Consider the following 24,392-nt stretch of genomic DNA (forward strand, 5'->3'; position numbering starts at 1 on the left):
CGCGAGATATTTACGGCGCCCAGTGGACCGGTTGCGCCGCACCGTTTACCGTTTTGAAATTTCCCCGGGGGTGGTCCACCCCTGCATCGGCACGGAAAATCAGTGATAATGCGCGATTAAAAATTGTATTCACCCCTGTCCGATAGGTCCTCAGTTCTCTCCAACCGCGTCAGCGTTGCTCGTCAAAGAGCGAAGATCAAGGAGTTGGTCCAAGGGGTGGTGGTAAGTTAATTTTCGCGGGATGGCCAGCTATGTTTTTCGGAAAAGTGTCCGCCCCCCTTGCACCCCCGGGAGAGACATTGTCCTGCGAGACCCTTTCGCCTCGAAAAACCGTTCAATTTCACCAACGACGGGGTTGAAAGTGTTTTATAGGGAATTTCGTGGAAAACTTCGTTTCATGAAAACGAAGAGGACCACTTTAAAGTGCCGTTCGGGGCCGGGCGGGCTGCACATGCATGCACCACCATCGGAGGCTCTGACGTGTTTCCCGGCCATCGCAGGCTGCCATTCTCCCTCCAGTATTAACGCTGGTGAAGGGGGCGCGGGGGTGACTTTTACCCGAAGCCCTGAGACGAAATTGCCTCGGCCCTACCCCGAGCCCCAAAATGACCTAACATATTTACTCTACGAATCTTGCCAATATTCTTCATCCCCTCGCGATACACCCTTGATACCTCGTGATACCCCACCCCACGCACGAGAGGGTAAGTGGGTTCGTTCCTACGCGAGCGGAAAATCTAGTCTGAGGGGCTGACTCGTCTTTCGGAGTGGATCATTCACCGGGGACAATGGCATTCGTAGACTGCATTTTCGAGGGTGCAAAACTCCAGTCCTCTTTCCACAAAAAATTCAGGAAACTGTAAATACCAGATCTCGTTAAAAGAGCTATAAAACGGTGACAAAAAATCTCACATTAATCTATCTGGTGTCGTTGGAAAGCACATACTCTTGGCGAGTTCCGCAGAAACGCTTGAATTTGAAAAATCGTCAAAAATCGACTGTCTTTACTATCTTCCTCGCCATCCAACGCAAACATTTTCTCAGGCAAAAGTACATCGTGCACGTGAAAGCGGAGATTTCACCGGTCAGGATAAGGGAAGTTACGATGGCCGACAATTTTTCATCGTCATGTCACAGTGATTCGAATATCAAGAATTTTCATCCCCATTTAATGGGTGAATCCGAGATGTTCGAAATGTTGTTACGAAAGTTTCAGAGAGAAACAGGTTATTCCCTGTAAAAACAATTTACAGAGCACCGCGAGGAGAGGGTTTTTAAGTTGCTGGAAAACTCGATTCGGCGAAAGTTCGCCATTAGGAAAATCCTCGGGCCCGATGTAATAACGCGAACGGAATACTCGAGTTCCGTGTCTGACTCTTGACTTCCATTACCACTGTCTCGCGAGCTACGACTTGGTCTGACTCTGCGAGGTCCATTACTACTGCAGCGTGCGTCTTCTACTACTCATCCGGCGGCGGATGTGTCTCGGGGCAACGTGAGCGGAATATCGACTGCCTGAGCTCGTTTCTGAGAGCGGAGTGACAAACTGTAGCACTTTGGGCGGCCGTGCGAGCAAATTCACCGGTGACACGCGAGGCGCGGCGTTCCTACAATTGCTCGACTGCCAGGGATGATCTCCAGTCACCTGACGCGAATGAAAAATTATTTCGACCTTATAGAAATTCTACACTCCCGTGTCCTTCCGAATTCAGCTTCGACAGTTCTCCGACCTCGTTTCCGAAAATGGGTGCGAATCGATATATCGAGTAGTATAGGCGAACGTATTCAGCGATACAAGTGAATGAAATCAGTAGTACAAGTCAACTGATGCAGTAGTATCAATCAACCGATTGGATAGGTTCAAGGCATGAGTATTCCAGGTGAACGGACTCGGCAGTGGAAATCGATGTTCAGTAGGGCAAATCAACGGATGACGCGACCTACATTGATAAAAATAGTGATCGAGGTTTTAGAGGGTATCGGGACTCACTTGGAAGGTGATCGCGTCCCGTTCGATCTGGGACATGTTCTTGAAGATGGTGTTGATGATGCCGAGGAACTTGTCTCGCTCCAGGTAGCTCGCCTGATCCTTCTCGAAGAAGTCGATGAAGTCGTACAGGATGAAGTAGGTACCTGGAATGAAAAGACGAAGGTCACAGAGACGAAATTGGTAACAAAAGAAAATCACGGTCGTCGAACAGGAGAGGGTAAAAATCGAAGGAACCCTCGGAGTCGGGTGTTGTGCAAGTCCGTGAATAAAAATTAGCAAGTAGTAACGCCGTCGAATAAATCATCCTTATCACCGTGCGGACCCGATTCTCTCCACCCCGCACCGTTCACGTGTGTTGCACACCGAAACCCTGTGCTCCGGCGATATGCAAAATGCTCGCCTCCGGTAAAACCAACTTTCAGATCGAGCGAAGGGGGTGTTTCCCCACCCGTGCCACCCCCTCCGGGCGCGCACCCTCCGCTGTACAAAGGATTTCCTGTCGAACCGATACCAGCAACCTGTCGGGCTATTTACATTGTAAATATTTTGCCGAAAATCCCTGTACCCTCGCCACTTTCCACATGCCGACCGCGTCATCCCCAGTGAAATATGAATTTCCCCGGTAGAAATTGGCTGCCTTTGAATCGACGGCCGACGTGGTAGCGTTTAGACGACAAGAAATGTTACTTCCTTTCTTGTTGCCACGTTATAACTTCATTCATGGCCTGTCCGGCTTGTATAAGTGGCGTGGGGGAATCTCTGGGCGATGTTGTGTATATGCTCGAGCTGGGAATGTTAGTAGTACAAGTCGACGATTTCAGTAGTACAAATCAACGATTTCAGTAGTACAAATCAACGATTTCAGTAGTACAAGTCAACGATTTCAGTAGTACAAGTCAACGATTTCAGTAGTACAAGTCAACGACTTCAGTAGTACAAGTCAACGATTTCATTAGTACACGTCACCAGATTCAGTGGAACAAGTCAACGATTTCAGTAGTACAAGTCAACGATTTCAGTAGTACAAGTCAACGACTTCAGTAGTACAAGTCAACGATTTCATTAGTACACGTCACCAGATTCAGTGGAACAAGTCAACGATTTCAGTAGTACAAGTCAACGATTTCAGTAGTACAAGTGAACGATTTCAGTAGTACAAGTCAACGACTTCAGTAGTACAAGTCAACGATTTCAGTAGTACAAGTCAACGATTTCAGTAGTACAAGTCAACGATTTCAGTAGTACAAGTCAACGATTTCAGTAGTACAAATCAACGATTTCAGTAGTACAAATCAACGATTTCAGTAGTACAAGTCAACGATTTCAGTAGTACAAATCAACGATTTCAGTAGTACAAATCAACGATTTCAGTAGTACAAGTCAACGATTTCAGTGGTACAAGTCAACGATTTCAGTAGTACAAGTCAACGATTTCAGTAGTACAAATCAACGATTTCAGTAGTACAAGTCAACGATTTCAGTAGTACAAGTCAACGATTTCAGTAGTACAAGTCAACGATTTCAGTAGTACAAGTGAACGATTTCAGTAGTACAAGTGAACGATTTCAGTAGTACAATTCAACGATTTCAGTAGTACAAATCAACGATTTCAGTAGTACAAGTCAACGATTTCAGTAGTACAAGTGAACGATTTCAGTAGTACAATTCAACGATTTCAGTAGTACAAATCAACGATTTCAGTAGTACAAGTCAACGATTTCATTAGTACACGTCACCAGATTCAGTGGAACAAGTCAACGATTTCAGTAGTACAAGTCAACGATTTCAGTAGTACAAGTGAACGATTTCAGTAGTACAATTCAACGATTTCAGTAGTACAAATCAACGATTTCAGTAGTACAAGTCAACGATTTCAGTAGTACAAGTCAACGATTTCAGTAGTACAAGTCAACGATTTCAGTAGTACAAGTCAACGATTTCAGTAGTACAAGTCAACGATTTCAGTAGTACAAGTCAACGATTTCAGTAGTACAAGTCAACGATTTCAGTAGTACAAGTCAACGATTTCATTAGTACACGTCACCAGATTCAGTGGAACAAATCAACGATTTCAGTAGTACAAATCAACGATTTCAGTAGTACAAGTCAACGATTTCAGTAGTACACGTCACCACATTCAGTAGTACAAGTCAACGATATCAGTAGTACAAGTCAACGATTTCAGTAGTACAAGTCAACGATTTCATTAGTACACGTCACCAGATCCAGTGGAACAAGTCAACGATATCAGTAGTACAAATCAACGATTTCAGTAGTACAAGTCAACGACTTCAGTGGTACACGTCACCAGATTCAGTAGTACAAGTCAACGATTTCATTAGTACACGTCGCCAGATTCAGTGGAACAAGTCAATGACTTCAGCACTACAGCTCAACCATTCCAGTGGTACTTACTGAAAGACCTACCAACTTCCGAGTAGTGACAGCTTCCCTACCGCAGCTCAGTAGCGCGAGTCAGCGTCTCCGCCGACGAGACCGCCGAATTCAGTGGTACGAGTCGACGGTTTCCGCGACGAGGTTCCGCCGCGCAAGAATACGAACTCGCGGCAAGCTCTTGTCGGTCGTAGAGCCAATAAGCCGTCCGGGGGACGGTTGACGCGGAGTTTTCGTCAGCTGGTGTGGGCGTGCTTTCGGATGCAGGGACGAGAGCGCGCGCGGGGGTGGTTGGGCTGCGAAAGAACTCAATTACCGCCGGTTCCCGGAGGATATTCGAGATTCCTCGAGACTGTGGGTTAGGTCTGTGACGTGTCTCGTGGCCTGAAGTAACAGAGTAGAAACGACGGAAATGGTGGAAGACAAGGGGTGAGGGGCACCGGACAAGTAAGGCCGAGAGGGGTGGAGAGCATTACGAGGGAGGGGGTGGTGGTGGAGATTGAGGAAGAGTGACGAGGGTGGAACAAAGTGAAGGGTCGAGGGTGGTCGAGGAGAAAGTGTAGAAGACGACGAGTCGCAGGAAACCGGAGACTGCAGGAGAGGGTCAAGAGAGTGAGTGAGAGAGAGAGAGATCGAGAGGGTGACGGCCGTGAGCGGAAAGGGTTGAAAGAAAGGAGGAGCCCGGCAGGTTAGACGAGTCGCCGGTGGTGTCTATCGATTCGGTGCTGGCAACTTGTTGGCCGGCCTGGCGATCTCGTGTGCGCTCCCAGACTCGCTCCCCACCCCACCACCGCGAAACCAGCCCTGTATTTTTCCACGTGGCAGCTCGAGAGGGTCCGAGAGGGTCGTCGAACAAACATAACTTCTTTATCCGAATACGAAGTTCCGGGAGGGCGGTCGAAGACACGAAGGGTCTGCGCACCGGCGACCGGGGTGATATTAAAAGAAACCCTGGGACCCGGGGTTGCTCCCGCGGAATATCAAGATAGCGAACTTTTACCCGGCTGATTGAGCGGAGGGGACGAAGTAACGATCCGAAGAACGATAGAGGTAAATTTCGATGGGCCGGGTCAAACGGGAACGAGGGCACGTCGATTCCCGTCCCTAAGGAGAGGGATGAGACCGGTGAGGGGGAGAGAGTTGGGTTTAAGGGCGACGGTCGATCGAACGGGGAGATAAAGGAAGGCTTACGAAAGAGAAGTGGCCGCGGCAGACCACGGACAGGGACACGACATTACGGGGCTGTGCTCGTAAAGCCGCTCCGAGGCCGGGGCGAACTCAAACACTTGTGGCTCGCCGAGTGGTCGCAACTCGCATTAATGAGACACCTTTCGCGCGGCTGGCAGCCATCTCCCTCTCTTTCTTTCTCTCCGGTCGTAGCTGATCTTTCAGGGTGGAAAAATCCGTGGGAAATCATTGAAGGAGATTGGCCACCGGTCTATTGTCCGACCGAAGAACTATTCTCCACTGGACTTTATTCTCCGATCTCTGTACAGTTTTCTTGTGAAAACGGGGAATTTTTTTGTTGTTGTCGAGCGCAACAGTGAGTTTGACAATATCGTCGCTGTCGTCGGGAATCCAGCAACGAACCATGAATTTTGTATCGGCCGGAGAAAGAGAGGAAGTCGACGGTAGAAATGAAGAAGCATCGCGAGCGCCTACACCTTATAAATCTTTCTTTTGTTAATATCGTCCTGTTAGAATTCGCGTCCGTCTCGACGTGGAAGGAAATAACGTCGACCCCCCGTCGCAGACGGCAACGGATCGCGCGAAACGACCGTCGTCGTCGTCGTAAGGAAGCTCGGAATAAACCGCCCACGTGACGCGTGCGATGCATGCATATTGCACCGGTCGAATGCCAACTGAAACAAAACGTATTTCGCTTTTCATGAGCACGCCAACTTTACGAGTCCTGCGGCGGCGTCGTGTTGCGCGATCGCGACTACCTTTATGCCGTGCTACGTAAATACGTGCTCGTTGATTCCCGGAGCTAGTTTAATGCCGGATTCCGGGCTTCGCGACGTGGCGTCAAACATGCCATAATGGATTTCTTTCGAGCCCTAGTTAGCTCCCAGAAATGCGTATTACGTACACGTTAGAAACCAGCGAAAATAATAGATCTGCTCGATGCAATCTAGGATTAATGATCAGGTGAAAGCTGAGGGGAATTCGTAACGACGCTGAACTAGGTCTGACCAGTGTGCATTGCTAGCCAGCAGTGCAGAAAGAGGGACCTACAGAGTCCGCACTCAGTCTCGAGTATACATTGGGCCTAGGTTGGGTTAAGTTAAGTTTAACTCTGTTTAAAACAGAATAACTTTTTAAATAATGGTAATTAATTTTTCGCGGCGCACGAAACACTCCACCTTTGTTTTCCTCCAATAAAATAGCACCTGGCATTTTACAGATTCAAATCCGAATCGGAAACGTTATTTGTTTCAAACCCGAAGCAGAACGTTTCATGCCTCACTCAGCTATATTTATTTAATGTTGAAATTGATCGAAACTGTGCGCCGCGAAAAATTAATTACCATTTTCAAAAAGTACGATCGCGAAAAATACCACCTTTACCTTTATAACTTTTTTATAATTGTACCAGACGACCTGATGTTTTGTAAGCAATTAGAGGCATCGATCTACTAAATGACGTGCAAAAAAGAATTTTCCAAAAATTATATTTTACAAGGTTACATGCGAAAATAAAAAAGGCATTTTTTAAAACTTTTTCATTTTCGGGCCCTTAATGAAAATTTAATATATATGTTTGTAGTTGTACACATACTGCAAATTTCATCGATATCGATGCAGATATTCTTTCGTTTGGTACAATTGTAAAAAAGTTATTCTGTTTTAAAGGGCCGTACGAACACTTTGGCGGGCCACCGTAGATTCATGCTGCGTCTTTATATAAAATTGTCAACGCCGAAACGAGAGGACGTCAGGAAAATGTGTAGTTCCGCAGGATTTTAAATGGCTTCCGAGAGACATCGGTGTTGCGCCAAGTAGAAATTTCCGAGCAGCCGAAGTTGCAGCGAACACCAATCCAATATTACTTATCGGGAGCGCGTGTTTGCCCCGAGATTCGTACTCTAACCAGCTCGATCATGATTTGCCGATACTTTCGCCAAGTCCTCTGATTCGGTGGAATAAAACGAGCTCTCGCGTCGGACACGTGGGAGGCTCGAAGCCGCCGGAAATTGCGCTCGCAAACTTTGTGGACTTAAGGCCTTAATCACACCTCGGGGAACTTTAATGGTCCGCTGAAATGTCATCCACGCCGTGACGGCCGAGTTCCTCTTGGTCCTAATATTGACTTGGGTCTCGGCAGTCGTTCCCCCATCGATCTTCCACGCCGTGAAAAGAAATTTCTGGATCTGTCCGGACAACAACGAACCCTTCAACCTCCACGGAAACGTATAAATCCTGATTGAAGCGGATATCTTGGTATCTTTCGACGATCAATTAATTCCGCGGGATCTCCTTGATCCATGAAAAAGAGATGTGGAGAAACGATGGATCCAAAGAAACTGGGGACATATCGGCCGTCCCTTTCCCCGCTGCGACGACTCTAAGCTTATCAAACATGGGAGGAGCAGGCTGACCTACTTTCCCCATCCCTCTGAAACATCGTCTGGGCTCGAGGATAACTTGTACGGAAAGAAAACATGCGAAACAAAGCACTTTTATTAATCCTTACTCCCCGGCTGCAAATAATGCAAACTTCTGCTTCTACTATTTCCGTCATCGTCGGTTCCTCGAAATTTCAAGGGTTTTATCAATCCCCTCGAGTTAATCAAATTAAACCCCCACCCTACGGGGAATAGTTAAAAATATTCCCAGCAGCGCGATATTGTGTTCCATTGCCGCCCTCGGTCGGTCTACAGATTTTCTTCAGCGGGGGCTGATCGCTACATTTTCCTCGCGAGACGATGCAGCAGGCCGAGACGCGCAGATTGGATTCGCGTTGAACGACGCAAACCACCGTTTTCCCACCCCCAAGCGACGGAACGACGGATAAAGGGTGCGCGCACCGGGCTTTCATCAAAATCTCGGCGAGGTTACCACGAGCACAGGCCTCCGCGAGCCTCCGTTTTCCATGAATTTTGTCTGTATTGTTGCGAGCAATGCCGAGGACGGGGGCTGCCACCCCCGGCGGGAATAATTGCGCGAAGGGCGTGCAGGAAATTTCCAGACGAACCCGGTTTATTATTCAAGCAGTCGAATAATAAATTGTGGCGCGGGCTTAAGCCGACGAACAATTACGATTTACCACCCTCACGACGGGGGGAGTGGTCGACATCTGGGGAAATAAATAACCCACCCCGCGGAGCTCGTCTCGTGGACCCGGCGGGCTTCAATGCGAAGGAACTCAATTTGCGAACGCTCCACGGTATCCTCCACCGATCGTCCTTTTTTTCAAGACCTTCCGCGATCCCTCGGTACAATGGAAAACCACCCCTTGATGCCCCGGGGGTGAGTGGTTCCTTTCATAAAAATTATTTAATTGCATGTTTCAATTTTTCCTGGTTGTCATTCAATTAGGTGGAGGGGCAATTCAAACGTATTTCGACTGACTGTGTCGTTAGCTCTTCTGGAAAATATTTTTTACTTTTTAAGTAGAGCTTGAAGAACGTTTTTCTATATTTTTATAATAATCCCTTCGCTCGCTGCGTTTACAAAATTTTTAGGAATAATTATGTAAAATCTATCGACTGCGTTTTCCTCGAGAGCTGTTCTTGAACAGTTCATCGTGACAGGGGGCGTGACCTCTTTTCTTGAATGAATTCATAATGCAAAAGAAGAGAGAGCGAGAGAGGCATAATTAAATTCTGAAATCGAGAATTTCTTCCCGTCAAGTCGAACAATTTCCTTCACCGCGCGCTCTCTCTCTCTCTCTCTCTCTACGCCGTAACATAATAAATGAAATATCCTGTACACAGGGGGCCGGTCGATGTTCCCCGAAGAGAGCGAAATTCTTCCAAGAATATTCCCGGGGATAATTGCGTCACCGTACACGAAATGTTCCCGTAAATCTGACACGCTATTCTGCCCGGTTCCCAGAAGTGTACCGAGTTACGTTATCGGGTGTCCCGCGCCCGTCTAGAGCGGCAACATTAATTGCAATCGCGTTCAAAGCGCGGCGAGCGGACTTTCAGTGGTTCCACGGCGCACCTATTTGTCTAGCTAAGCCAGCGACGGCAACTTTTAGCACTGCGGCGAACCATCGTGTGCTTACCTCGACACCGGATATCGTCGTGAACCGACCAAGAGTCCGAAACTTCCCCTCGTTCGAGCTTGATGCGCGAAACGGACGAGCGCAGTCCATCAATTTCCATAATTCTATGGAACCATTGTCATCATCCACGCCAGCCACCAGAATCGCTTGCGGGAACCCTGTCTGGCCTGTCACGCAGACTACTTCAGAACAATGGTTGAAATATATTTATGAATGTAATATCTCCTTCATTAATCAGGCAAGTGGACAACCAGGGTATTAGTCAGACAAGTGGAGAAGATCAGCCACTAGGTAGACGAGTAGACTAGCTCGGGCATATATCAAACAAGTAAAACAGCCCACGCAACTAGTCGCACGAGTAGCACAACTCTTTCGCTGGTCAGGCAAGTGAAACAGTATTAGCACTGGTCAGACTAGTTGGGTAATTCAATAATTCCCTGAGCAGGTTCTTCAGCCAGACAAACAGAACGCATCAATCACTCGTCGGAGAAGTAGAACAGCCCAGTCGATTCCCAGACAAGTAGTACAACCCGGTAATTAGTCAGACAAACGCAGTAACGGTGTAGCTAGTTTGGCAAGTAGAACAGCCCATTATTATTCAGACAAGTAGTACAGCTGAACGATTAATCAAACAAGTAGAACAAGCCTCAGTAACTAGTCAGACAAGTAGAACAGCCCACGCATTGGTCGCACGAGTAGCACAACTCTTTCACTCGTCAGGCAAGTGGAACAGTATTAGCACTGGTCAGACTAGTTGTGGATAATTTAATAATTCCCTGAGCAGGCTGTTCAGCCAGACAAACAGAACGCGTCAATCACTCGTCGGAGAAGTAGAACAGCTCAGTCGATTCCCAGACAAGTAGTACAACCCGGTAATTAGTCAGGCAAACGCAGTAACGGTGTAGCTAGTTTGGCAAGTAGAACAGCCCATTATTATTCAGACAAGTAGTACAGCTGAACGATTAATCAAACAAGTAGAACAAGCCTCTCTAACTAGTCAGACAAGTAGAATAGCTCAAGCATTGGTCGCACGAGTAGCACAACTCTTTCACTTGTCAGGCAAGTGGAACAGTATTAGCACTGGTCAGGCAAGTGGAACAGTATTAGCACTGGTCAGACTAGTTGTGGATAATTTAATAATTCCCTGAGCAGGTTGTTCAGCCAGACAAACAGAACGCATCAATCACTCGTCGGAGAAGTAGAACAGCCCAGTCGATTCCCAGACAAGTAGTACAACCCGGTAATTAGTCAGACAAACGCAGTAACGGTGTAGCTAGTTAGGCAAGTAGAACGGCCCGTTATTATTCAGGCAAGTAGTACAGCTGAACGATTAATCAAACAAGTAGAACAAGCCTCTCTAACTAGTCAGACAAGTAGAATAGCTCAAGCATTGGTCGCACGAGTAGCACAACTCTTTCGCTCGTCAGGCAAGTGGAACAGTATTAGCACTGGTCAGACTAGTTGTGGATAATTCAATAATTCCCTGAGTAGGTTGTTCAGCCAGACAAACAGAACGCGTCAATCACTCGTCGGAGAAGTAGAACAGCCCAGTCGATTCCCAGACAAGTAGTACAGCCCGGTGATTAGTCAGACAAACGCAGTAACGGTGTAGCTAGTTTGGCAAGTAGAACAGCCCATTATTATTCAGACAAGTAGTACAGCTGAACGATTAATCAAACAAGTAGAACGAGCCTCTCGAACTAGTCAGACAAGTAAAACAGCCCACGCACTAGTCGCACGAGTAGCACAACTCTTTCGCTGGTCAGGCAAGTGGAACAGTATTAGCACTGGTCAGACTAGTTGTGGATAATTTAATAATTCCCTGAGTAGGTTGTTCAGCCAGACAAACAGAACGCGTCAATCACTCGTCGGAGAAGTAGAACAGCTCAGTCGATTCCCAGACAAGTAGTACAACCCGGTAATTAGTCAGGCAAACGCAGTAACGGTGTAACTAGTTAGGCAAGTAGAACGGCCCGTTATTATTCAGGCAAGTAGTACAGCTGAACGATTAATCAAACAAGTAGAAGAAGCCTCTCTAACTAGTCAGACAAGTAGAACAGCCCATGCATTGGTCGCACGAGTAGCACAACTCTTTCACTCGTCAGACAAGTGGAACAGTATTAGCACTGGTCAGACTAGTTGTGGATAATTTAATAATTCCCTGAGTAGGTTGTTCAGCCAGACAAACAGAACGCATCAATCACTCGTCGGAGAAGTAGAACAGCTCAGTCGATTCCCAGACAAGTAGTACAACCCGGTAATTAGTCAGGCAAACGCAGTAACGGTGTAGCTAGTTTGGCAAGTAGAACAGCCCATTATTATTCAGACAAGTAGTACAGCTGAACGATTAATCAAACAAGTAGAACGAGCCTCTCGAACTAGTCAAACAAGTAGAACAGCCATAACAAAGTCGCTTACGACGGGATCGTTTTCCGCTCGAGAAGAGCGAAAACAATCGAACCATCGTGAATCTCGAGGCGAACGGACGGCTCTCGGGTTTTATTTTCTGGAGCCGATTATTCGAATGGCCCGATCAGAGCAGGGCGTGTGTGTGTGTGTGTGACTGTTAAGTTTCCCTAAGATCGACGGGGCAAGTTTCTATCTAGTCGCCGGAATTTCCGGCCTCGCACGATCGTCGAAACTTTCCTAATAACACTTCAATGAACGCTCTCGTTCGTGCCTCTCCCATCCGCGCCGCGATACGTGCCCCGACACACACCGCTGCAAATTAATGTAAACAGTTTGCCACTCCGTCTATCTACATCGTTCTCAAACATTGCGTCACTGCGGCGCAAACAATCGCCAATGAGGTCGCCGCGAAACCGGATTACGCGGATTCCACGCCAGGAACACACCTTTGATCTCGCCCCGATGTCTTTTCCCACCCAACCAATTCGAAACCGAGTCCTACGATTTTCTATTCGTTTTAAAAAGCAATATCATGCTTCGAGGCGTGGTCGGTCCGCGAGTATTTAAATTTTCCTCGAGAACCACAAACAGCTCTCCCTCTCTCTCTCTCTCTCTCGCTACCCCGGGATTCATCAGACACGGAAAGTTCCAACGACAACAGAGACGTTGTTTGCGAATTCGCGTTTAACTGGAACCACGACTATAAAGACAATTCCATTTCAGCTGGGACGCTGTTCGTTCCGCGACGATGCTCGTCGAGCATTGACCAGCAGAATGCTCGGACTGTCTCTCGGTCAATTAGAGTAGCGGGCTACCTATCCGCGACTGTTGCGATTAGGGAACTTTCCGAAAGTTCTTCCTCGTTACCGTCGAATGCCGTAATGCTCTTGCCATGTCGCATTTAAATATACTCCGGTACCATCAACCATCCGCCCGGAAAAACCGTGTAACGTTTACCATTCTGCTATTGCAGAGTCGACTTCGTAAGTGCCCTCGTAAAATTCGTTAACCTAATTTGTTCTAGGCCGTCAGACCGAGTGGAGATGCAGCTTAAATGCTAATACGCTGTGTACATTACTGCGCACTGGTCTGGCCAGTTAATTCTGTTAGCGGGCCTGTGGTCGATCTACTTCACTCGTCTGATCAGTAGCCGATCTTCGATACTTGTCTGACCAATGCTGGTGCTTCGCTACTTGTCCGACCAGCCGTCGACTTTCTCTACTCGTCTGACCAGACGTGCGTTTCTTCCACTTGACTGACTGGTTCTCAATGACTGACCTCTACCACTTGTTTCCGGAAAAATCGATGCGCTCTACTCGCCACGGCGATATTTAATTTACCTCGTGAGTCCGACCAATGCGACACGTGTTCCACTTAAAATAAATTGAACCAGTTCTCGTAGATTATTTTCGAGTGGTCCTATAGCGGTTTCGGGAGAGTCAGTACTAGTTGAATATTAAAGCCGGACCCCGGCAGTTCGTTTTAATAAATAAATCAGTAGACGATCTTCGATACTTGTCTGACCAATGCTGCTGCTTCGCTACTTGTCCGACCAATCGTCGACTTTCTCTACTCGTCTGACCAGACGTGCGTTTCTTCCACTTGACTGACTGGTTCTCAATGACTGACCTGTTCCACTTGTTTCTGGAAAAATCGATGCGCTCTACTCGCCACGGCGATATTTAATTTACCTCGTGAGTCTGACCAATGCGACACGTGTTCCACTTAAAATAAATTGAACCAGTTCTCGTAGATTATTTTCGAGTGGTCCTGTAGCGGTTTCGGGAGAGCCAATACTAGTCGAATATTAAAGCCGGACGACGGCAGTTCGTTTTAATAAATAAATCAGTAGCCGATCTTCGATACTTGTCTGACCAATTCTGGTGCTTCGCTACTTGTCCGACCAATCGTCGACTTTCTCTACTCGCCTGACCAGACGTGCGTTTCTTCCACTTGACTGACTGGTTCTCAATGACTGACCTGTTCCACTTGTTTCTGGAAAAATCGATGCGCTCTACTCGCCACGGCGATATTTAATTTACCTCGTGAGTCCGACCAATGCGACACGTGTTCCACTTAAAATAAATTGAACCAGTTCTCGTAGATTATTTTCGAGTGGTCCTGTAGCGGTTTCGGGAGAGCCAGTACTAGTCGAATATTAAAGCCGGACCCCGGCATTTTAATAAATAAATCAGTAGACGATCTCCGATACTTGTCTGACCAACGCTGGTGCTTTGCTACTTGTCCGACCAATCGTCGATTTTCTCTACTCGTCTGACCAGACGTGCATTTCTTCCACTTGACTGACTGGTTCTCAATGACTGACCTGTTCCACTTGCTTCTGGAAAAATCGATGCACTCTACTCGCCACGGCGATATTTAATTTACCTCGTGAGTCCGACCAATGCGACACGTGTTCCACTTAAAATAAATTGAACCAGTTCTCGTAGATTATTTTCGAGTGGTCCTGTAGCGGTTTCGGGAGAGCCAGTGCTAGTCGAATATTAAAGCCGGACCCCGGCAGTTCGTTTTAATAAATAAATCAGTAGACGATCTTCGATACTTGTCTGACCAATGCTGGTACTTCGCTACTTGTCCGACCAATCGTCGACTTTCTCTACTCGTCTGACCAGACGTGCGTTTCTTCCTCTTGACTGACTGGTTCTCAATGACTGACCTGTTCCACTTGCTTCTGGAAAAATCGATGCGCTCTACTCGCCACGGCGATATTTAATTTACCTCGTGATTCTGACCAATGCGACACGTGTTCCACTTAAAATAAATTGAAACAGTTCTCGTAGATTATTTTCGAGTGATCCTATAGCGGTTTCGGAAGAGCCAGTGCTAGTCGAATATTAAAGCGAGAGCCCGCCAGTTCGTTTTAAGAAATAAATCAGTAGACGATCTTCGATACTTGTCTGACCAATGCTGGTACTTCGCTACTTGTCCGACCAATCGTCGACTTTCTCTACTCGTCTGACCAGACGTGCGTTTCTTCCTCTTGACTGACTGGTTCTCAATGACTGACCTGTTCCACTTGCTTCTGGAAAAATCGATGCGCTCTACTCGCCACGGCGATATTTAATTTACCTCGTGATTCTGACCAATGCGACACGTGTTCCACTTAAAATAAATTGAAACAGTTCTCGTAGATTATTTTCGAGTGATCCTATAGCGGTTTCGGAAGAGCCAGTGCTAGTCGAATATTAAAGCGAGAGCCCGCCAGTTCGTTTTAAGAAATAAATCAGTAGACGATCTTCGATACTTGTCTGACCAATTCTGGTGCTTCGCTACTTGTCCGACCAATCGTCGACTTTCTCTACTCGTCTGACCAGACGTGCGTTTCTTCCACTTGACTGACTGGTTCTCAATGACTGACCTGTTCCACTTGTTTCTGGAAAAATCGATGCGCTCTACTCGCCACGGCGATATTTAATTTACCTCGTGAGTCCGACCAATGCGACACGTGTTCCACTTAAAATAAATTGAGCCAGTTCTCGTAGATTATTTTCGAGTGGTCCTGTAGCGGTTTCGGGAGAGCCAGTGCTAGTCGAATATTGAAGCCGGACCCCGGCAGTTCGTTTTAATAAATAAATCAGTAGACGATCTTCGATACTTGTCTGACCAATGCTGGTACTTCGCTACTTGTCCGACCAATCGTCGACTTTCTCTACTCGTCTGACCAGACGTGCGTTTCTTCCACTTGACTGACTGGTTGTCAATGACTGACCTGTTCCACTTGTTTCCGGAAAAATCGATGCGCTCTACTCGCCACGGCGATATTTAATTTACCTCGTGAGTCTGACCAATGCGACACGTGTTCCACTTAAAATAAATTGAACCAGTTCTCGTAGATTATTTTCGAGTGGTCCTATAGCGGTTTCGGGAGAGCCAGTGCTAGTCGAATATTAAAGCGGGAGCCCGCCAGTTCGTTTTAATAAATAAATAAGAGGATTATCGCCAGGGACACGAGAGACCGTGGCGAATCGAAAATTCGAAGGAGCGGCGGACGGATTAAGCCCGGCTGAAAGAATCTCGATTAATATCCAATTGCACGGAGATGAAATTCATTTAGCCGGCAGTCAGGAACACCGGAGTCGCGTGTAATTGGAATTTTCTCGTCGGCGCGACACGGCCGATACCGACACACTCTCGACGGCCCCTGCGAATTGGAAAACTCGCCGAATGAAATATTGTGTTTGGAAAACCGGGCGCGGGAAAGAGGATGCGACGCAATACCGATTCCAGCAGCGCAAAGAGAGAGAGGACTGGAGCGGAATTTCGAATACCGAGGGTGGCCCCTCGGGGGCGGGGGGTCTTTGTTTGGAATTCCCCTAATTTCGGGCAAGTCGGGCCGAATGAGAACGATTGTTCGCAACGCAGCCGGAACGTCAAATTCCCGCCATTCTCTCGCTATCTCTCTATCTCTCTCGTCGCTATAGACCCCCTCCGGCTCGAAGAGCTGTAACGCGGAATTTCAGCGAGCACCGAGGAGCTGCCGAGATCGTGCGGCGTTTAAAAATCGTTTAAATATTTTCAAAGCAACCGTCTCTCGCTGACTGGTGCATCGCGCGCCGCTTTTGACAAACAAAATTAGACTTTCATATCGCGTCGGAACTATACGCAGCTGTAACCATACAGGTACCATAACTACAATATTATCATTATTATTAACCAAACAGGAAAGAAGTCGTGGAATAACAAGCATTTCATCGACTAAAATCGTATTGGTTACTAATAAGGATTATAAGCAGACTGCGGATTTTATGCACCGATGTGACAAAAATGAGAGTGTAATTTAAATTAGCAAAAATATTAGGAAAATTTAAATATACTATTAGATTATTTTCAACGTACTAAACATAATAGGGAAGAAAATAAACTATTTCACTCCAGTTTGTTGCAATTCAGGTAAGAAATTTTTATTTTGCATAAAGCATCCGCAGTCTAATTATAAGTAACCGAACATTTTTTCTCTTGGTAAATAAATTTCTCTCTTCGAGAACTGTTATGAGCGATCGAGATAAATTTCTGCCATCGATAACTGTTATGAGTGATCGAAATGAACTTCTCTCATCGGATAACTGCTTCGATCAATCGAAACAGTGTTTCTTCATCGACAACAGTTACCGAGGGGGATCCAATTTTTTGTACACTAACAACTGTTATTTGTAACCAAAAAAGTATAAAAATCGATATTTTTAGATCATTTCATTCTTCGAATTTTTTTCTTTATATTTTGTGTACATTATTTTAAATTTCGATAATAATCAACATTTTATCAATGATTTTTATCGTAGAAAATTTGAGAATAACTGTTATTTTTGGTCCCTGGCCACAACCGTTCGCATTGAACAATCCTGTTTGCTCTTTGCTATCAGTCTTCTAAATCAGGGGTTCGAATTCATTAAAATTTTTAACTGGGTTTCACTTAGGTCCAGCCAGGCTGTTGCCACCCAACGTAATGCGAGACTCGCGAGAGTGTCTCTAGAATTTGACGCCAAGTCCCAAAGACTTCGACCACCTGACCAGAGGCAATAAATTAGTTTTTTGACGTGATAGTCCACAGCACAGCGAAGACCGACAGCATTCCACTCCGTGGCGAGTCTCCCTCGGGTCCAACTCCAGTTTAGCCTAGGCCAACGTTCGAGGAAGCCCTCTCGCGAAACTTTCCTTACAGTGGCATCATTATTTATGTAGCGCAGCAATATTAGGCGACCCGGCTGCGACTGAAGGAACTACACACCCGAAGTTTGGATCCCGTGCGGCGGAGATGGTACCCGGCCGCTCGAGACGGTCGACACCCACGCGATTTCATTCCCCGTCGACGAAGAATGATGTGTCCCCGGCTGAAAGTCGAGTCGAAAGGTAGATAAATTACCGGGGATAAATTGCGGGAGAGAGCAGAGCCGTCTCGCGCTCCCGGAGCCACGTCAGGCAATAAAGAAAGTCCCGTTTAAAGAATACTGCCCTTAGCCGAGACACAAAAGTGAAACTGCTCGCCCCCGAAGTCGGGGTATCGCGTTTCGATCTCGATTTCCTGCAGGTTTCATTGTGAATAAACCGAGCCACCCTTGCCACGGCTGTGCGCGAACACTTCGGCACTGGAACCTGCTCATTGTCCTTCGCTTGATTGCATTTTGCTCGGCTAGCATTGCCGTGGAAAGAAGAAATTAATTACATCTTTCGTTGACAGTTAAATTGCAAAACTCAGTCAAACTTGTGAGTGGCATAAAAGTGACATAAATGAAAAAATTGTCAGAATAGGGTAACTGCACCAGTGAATGAACATTTAAGAAATTGTTCAGGAAGATATTTTATTTAAAAAAAAAATATGTGAATTAAAGGAATCTCATATATGCCAAATGGCTCCCTATACTTCATTTGTCAAACATAAAAATGAACACAAATGAAATGAAATTATCATTATTTTTCTTTATTAAACGTTAAATAAAAAATATAAAAAAATACCAGTCAATGAACAATACATTCTAGCAATTGAACAATGATGGTCCAATGAATGAACAAAATTACTAAACAATATTCTCCTATTTATTTAACTATTTATGATCATAAAAAATCCCCTGGAATTAGTTTTCTTTGGCTCCGTTATCTTTGTTAAAACATCCTGTCTCTTGTACCAAACCGTATCCGGAATCTCTGGCCATTTCCATACCTTTCCTTTTTCACATTCTACCATTGTTATCACTTCATGAACACCCTGTTCATTTACTGGGCTATGAGTAGTAATATCGTGGACCAGTGAATAGACACAACGAATTTTTAACGAAATATTCATTTTATAGCTATTTTTGTGATTTATATTCAATATTTAAACCCTCGTACATCTATAGTGTTAGCAACTTTTATCTCATGTGTAAAAGAAAAGTATAAAAACTCATGTGTAAAAGAAAAGGTCGTGTACATACGTTACTAGTTTTAGCTCTGTTGCACACACTCAACGCACTTGGTGAAAATAGGCCATCTTAGAAACTAATGGTCAATTGACCAATATAAACCAATAGGGATACAACTATGATTTTTGTATTTCGATCGACAATTGTTTAAACTACAATTTGTGATATCGGCGCACTGGTTCGATCAATTATACGAATAAAGCAAGTTTGCAAAATTTACATGAAATTTAGTTTAAATTCCAACGTTTCGGTCTAAATCCAGACCATTTTCAAGAAAAGTATAAATTTCCGTTTTGCGTCTGTAAGAATAATGTAATTTGTTAACTGATACTATTTTCTCAAGAAGAATTTTTTTTTTTTTTATATAAAATTTGTAAAAACTTACATGCTTATAACAAGTGTTAAATGAATTTATTTGAGGTTATGTAATAACGTGTTGCTTCCATGTTTGTGACATGTGGACTAAGTAAACCGTGAGGTTTGAAATGAAGCGAATCAAGGAAGACAATGATGGTATTGGCCAATCAATATATGGCGCCAAAATATGAATCTTTTCACCTGATCCAAGCAAACTGCGGTTGTTAATATACCAATCTGAGGATTGGTAATAGATTAATCTACATTCAAAACGTTGTGTTGAGAATATCAAAATTTTATTGTTTCGAAGGTGATTCATCATAAAAACATTACTGGTTCAGTAATGCCGCGTAGTATTCATGTATCGAAGGTGTTTCATACCTAAGATTTACGCTTTGATGTTTAATCATGTGAATCGTTTCCAATTGAATTCTACGTTGTAAATTAGATTCTTTGTCTATAATTTTGGTATTCGCAAAATCAAATGTATGGTCGAATTCAATTGAATGTTTCGTCAGGGCAGTATGTTGCATTGGAGGTGAGAAGATATTATGTTTGTGTTCCCTGATTCTGCTTTCTAAATGTCTGCATGTTTGTCCAATGTAAGATTGGTTACACCCTTTGCATGGTATTGAATATACTATGTTACAACATTTTAATAACGGAATTTTATCTTTGATTCTTGGAAAGAGGTCTTTTAAATAATGTGGTACTTTATAGATTGTATGTATACCTGCTTTTCTAAAGATTCTTTTAATATCTTTTGAAATGCCTTCAATGTAAGGGATGACAACTATATTTCTTGAATTTATCGGACCAGTCATAGCAATTTTTTTCTCTTTTTCTTTTTCTTTTAACCAAGGATGGTAAATTTCAAATATTCGTTTCTGGATTATATTAGAAACGAATGTAACTGGATATCCGTTTCGTTTCAATACATTCTTAATCAAAGATAAATTGTCTGATCGAAATTCAGGGTCTGCCAAAAGGACAGCCCGGTCAATTAAGCCTTTAATTAGGCCTATTTTATGCTGTATCGGGTGGTGGGAGTAAAAGTTCACATATCTCCCCGACAATATATTCGTATAATTGATCGAACCAGTGCGCCGATATCACAAATTGTAGTTTAAACAATAGGGATACAGCTACGAAAAAGAGTCATATATTCCATTGGCCCAAGAGTCATTATCGCTAGTATGCCGTGCGGCTTAAAATTTGTTGAAATATACAAAAGCGTTCATTTACTGGTGCCCGTTTATTCACTGGTGCAGTTACCCTATTGTATTTTCAGATAATTATGTTAATGTATAATATTCAAATGTTCTCGGCGCAACGGTTCGATCAGTTTATAGGAAAATAGCAAAATTTGCACGTTAGTTTGGAACTTTCAACGTTTCGATCTTAGTTCAGATCATTTTCAAGAAAGTGGAAAAACTGCGTCTGAAAAATATATTTCGATCGATATTTCAAACAACAATTATGTTAATAATTGTGGCAGGATGCTGGTGAAGGGACACCCGGTAGATACCAAGAGTTCGCGAAGCAAGAAGCCCGCAGGAAAGTTGATGCCACGATAAATTCCACAACTGACCGAGGTCCTCGAGCTCGAACCGCGAACTGTCAGACTTTTCCAGCTAAGGGCGGGCCGAAAGGACCTGTTAACTGATCGACACCGGCATAGAAACGGTGGCTTGAATGCGTATTGTCCCTGCCGGCGCGCGATCATATTCCCTGGGAACTCCTGGAAAGTTCGGCTTCCGGATCCCCGGATCTGAATCCCGGGGAAGCGTGAATCTTTCCTCGAGGATTTATCGAGAAACCACTCTAAACCCGCCGCTGCTGTAGAGATCCAGATTTTATCTCCGGATAGTCGACGCGGTATCGTGGTGCTTCAACGATCGAACTTTCCAGCGCGAACAGTTTGACCGCTGATACGGGACGATACACTCTGAACAGAGGCGGATCTAACGGTACGCGGACTAAGCGGCCCCGAGCTCTTAAAATATCTGGACTTAAAGATTTTGGAAATGACCGGAAAGGTTGAAAAAACCCTCCATAAAATAATCGAAAAAATCTAATATAAATAATAAATACATATTGTCAGCAAGAGCAGATGCTGTATTAGCTATAAAACTTGGTTTCATCCATATAAAAGAGGCTTTAACTGAAATTTGTAATTCAAAAGAGGAAAAAAAGAGTTACCATAGCGGAGGCGACTTCACTCCTGACAAAAATGGACAAATATGAAACCGTTCTAATGATAGTGATTTGTGGAATACTATTTGACAAAGAACAAATGCTACTAGAGGATCTACCCTAAGGATCTACCCTACTGAAGTCATTATAAAAAATTTTATAAATAATTTCAAAGAAGAATTTGAAAAAGTTGAAAAAGAGGATGTAAATTCTTGCATGAATTTGCAAGAAACAAAGCAAGACGGAAATTCACATAAAATAAAAAATGTGTAAAACGTATGTATGTTTTTTAATTTTATTTAATGTCTTATGGTATGGAACTTCTGATTACTTTTCTTTTTTGTTTATAACTTAATGAGAGTTTTCTCGAAACTTTTTGTTGCGGGAGGGGGTAGGGGGCCGAAATTTTGACCGCTTAGGGCCCCCACTTGCCTTGGTCCGCCACTGACTCTGAAACGATTGCGGCGAATTCGATTTTTCAATTCTCTCTAATGAAGAACAAATCTGCTGGACCGTCACGTCTCTGAGATGTTCCATTTATCGTCAAGATACGCTACTTGTCTGACTTTTCATTGATACGATTCCCTTGTCCGACTTGTTATTGAGACGCTACACTTGCAACAGTTAATTCTGAGCAAATCAAATTTGAGCAAATCAAAACCAACGCGAAATTAAAGTTTAATATGCCACCAATTACTGTAACGAGATTCATCGGGTTACCGCGGGGTACTTTTTTTAAAAGTCGAATCAAATTTGATAAATAAAACATGTATTAATGCGCTATCGGCGCACTGGTTCGATTATATGATATTTAAAAGCAAGTTTTCAAATTATCACATAAACTTCGACGTTCCGATCTTATTTTCGATCATTAATTTTCGATCAGACGCAATTATTTATTGAAAATGATCTAAAATATGATCGCAACGTCGAAGTTTATGTGATCATTTACAAAATTGCGCCGATAGCATTAATACATGTTTTATTAACAACTCTACGATCGATATAACGAGATATTTAAAGTCGATAAATGTTAAACATTAAAAATTAGGACAAATAGCGATTATTTAAAAAAAAAAAAATTTGGGAGATTGAAGGTCTTATCTAAACACACCCTGTAAAAATCAAATTCAAAAACCGAATATGTTTTTAAAAAAATGCACAGAATTAGACGGTAAAGTTTCAGCCTCAATTTTAATAACAGATTGATTAATTCAGTTAAAATTGAAGGTAGTTTTGGAAACTACGTTTACGAACATTTCAGGATACATAAATTTCCAGATCTTATACTTTGATTTTCGGAATTTCTTATCCATTGGACGACACACCGTGCGGTGGAAGGGGACAGTCCGACCATCGATAAGTCGATAACTCTTTGACCGCGGCGAATTCAATTTTCCAATTTTCTAATGAGGGGAAAGAAGGCTCGGCCGCGAATCGGATCGAGTTTCAATGTTCCGGCACGACGACGCACGCAAATTGCTTTTCGTCAGGGAAATTTTGCTCGATCAAGCCCTCTGGCTAATCGGCGACCGGAATTTCCTGGGTTACACGTGTGCGAGCGAGTATCCACGGCGATCACCGGATGCGACAGGATTCGATATCTCTGGCATGGTAACCGAGCGGAAGTGGCCGCGCGCTCGAGCTGTAACGAGACCCGACGGAACCGCAGCCCGAATTAATCGCGCAAAGTCGTATTGCATCCGCACGATCGTCTGTCTGTCTGTCTGTCTGTTCTCTCTTTGCGTGCCGACTGTAATCGGGCCTATGGGAGCTCGGCAAACATGTTTAACCAGTGTTCACACCCGGCCCAAAGCACGCGTGTGCGGCGGTACAGTCGTAGGTTTACAACTATTCGCGTCAAACGTTCTCGTTCACCCCAGAGATTTTTCGGTAACTCTCTGCAAAATAGGAGAAACGAGATTTTCTCCCCCGGACACGCGTCGGTGAACGAGTGAGGATTTATACAGGGTACTTCACCTAACTAGACCACCTTGAATATTTTTGTTGTTTTTAAAGATGCGTCAAATGTCCGAAGGACAGAGTTGAATGGTATAAAATGGGGCTCGCACGATACCAACAAAATTTTTGTTTTTATGTGACTTTTTTTAGAGATATGAAGGTCACCTTCATGTTTTTTAAATGGAATGCCCTATTTTGTATACCGCGGATCGATAGAGTGTCAAATTCTGAGTATAAAAGTGTTGACCTTCATATGTCGTAAACCTAATAGTTTACGAGATATTATACCAAGAAAAAAGAAAATTGTTTCGATAATATCTCGCGAACTATTAGGTTGAAGGACATACGAAGGTCAACACTTTTATACTCAGAATTTGACACTGTATCGGTCTACGGTATAAAACATAGGACATTTCATTTTTTAAAAATGAAGGTGACCTTCGTATCTCTAAAAAAAAATCATACAAAAGCAACAATGTTTTTGTAATCGTATGAGCCCCATCTTACCATTCAACTTTGTCCTTCAGACATTTGACGTATCTTCAAAAACAACAAAGATATTCAAGGTGGTCAAGTTAGGTGAAATACCCTGTATGTCATGCAAGTGAAGAAAGTCCAGTGAAAATTTCTAGTTAGATATAGCGGGGCAACTCGATCACTACTCGGACAAGTGGCCTGGGTCAGCAACTGGTTAGACAGGTTTGATCTATAGTGGAAGTCTTGTCCGACTTCTAACTAGGTCACTATACTTGTCTGAGTTATAATTGAGACACTCCACTTGTCCGATTTATCATTGAGATAGTGTGCTTGTCTGACTTATAACTGACGCACTCTACTTGGCCGTGATATTATTGAGATACCGTGTTTGTCTGACTCATAAGCGATGCATTCTACTTCGCCGAGATCTAATTGAGACGCACACGTTGCTCGT

General features: G+C 44.3%; 1 protein-coding gene across 1 annotated transcript in view; it reads right to left on the reverse strand.

Moving 5' to 3' along the window:
- The window catches only part of Ache-2 (acetylcholinesterase 2), a 155,193-nt gene that overhangs the window by 70,456 nt on the left and 60,345 nt on the right, over positions 1 to 24,392 (reverse strand). The window contains exon 2 of the mRNA XM_076444269.1: positions 1,991 to 2,133. Within this exon, the coding sequence (XP_076300384.1) occupies positions 1,991 to 2,133 (143 nt within the window). The remainder of the gene's footprint in view (positions 1 to 1,990; positions 2,134 to 24,392) is intronic.

This window comes from Lasioglossum baleicum, chromosome 20 (assembly GCF_051020765.1).
Source record: "Lasioglossum baleicum chromosome 20, iyLasBale1, whole genome shotgun sequence".
Lineage (NCBI taxonomy): Eukaryota > Metazoa > Arthropoda > Insecta > Hymenoptera > Halictidae > Lasioglossum > Lasioglossum baleicum.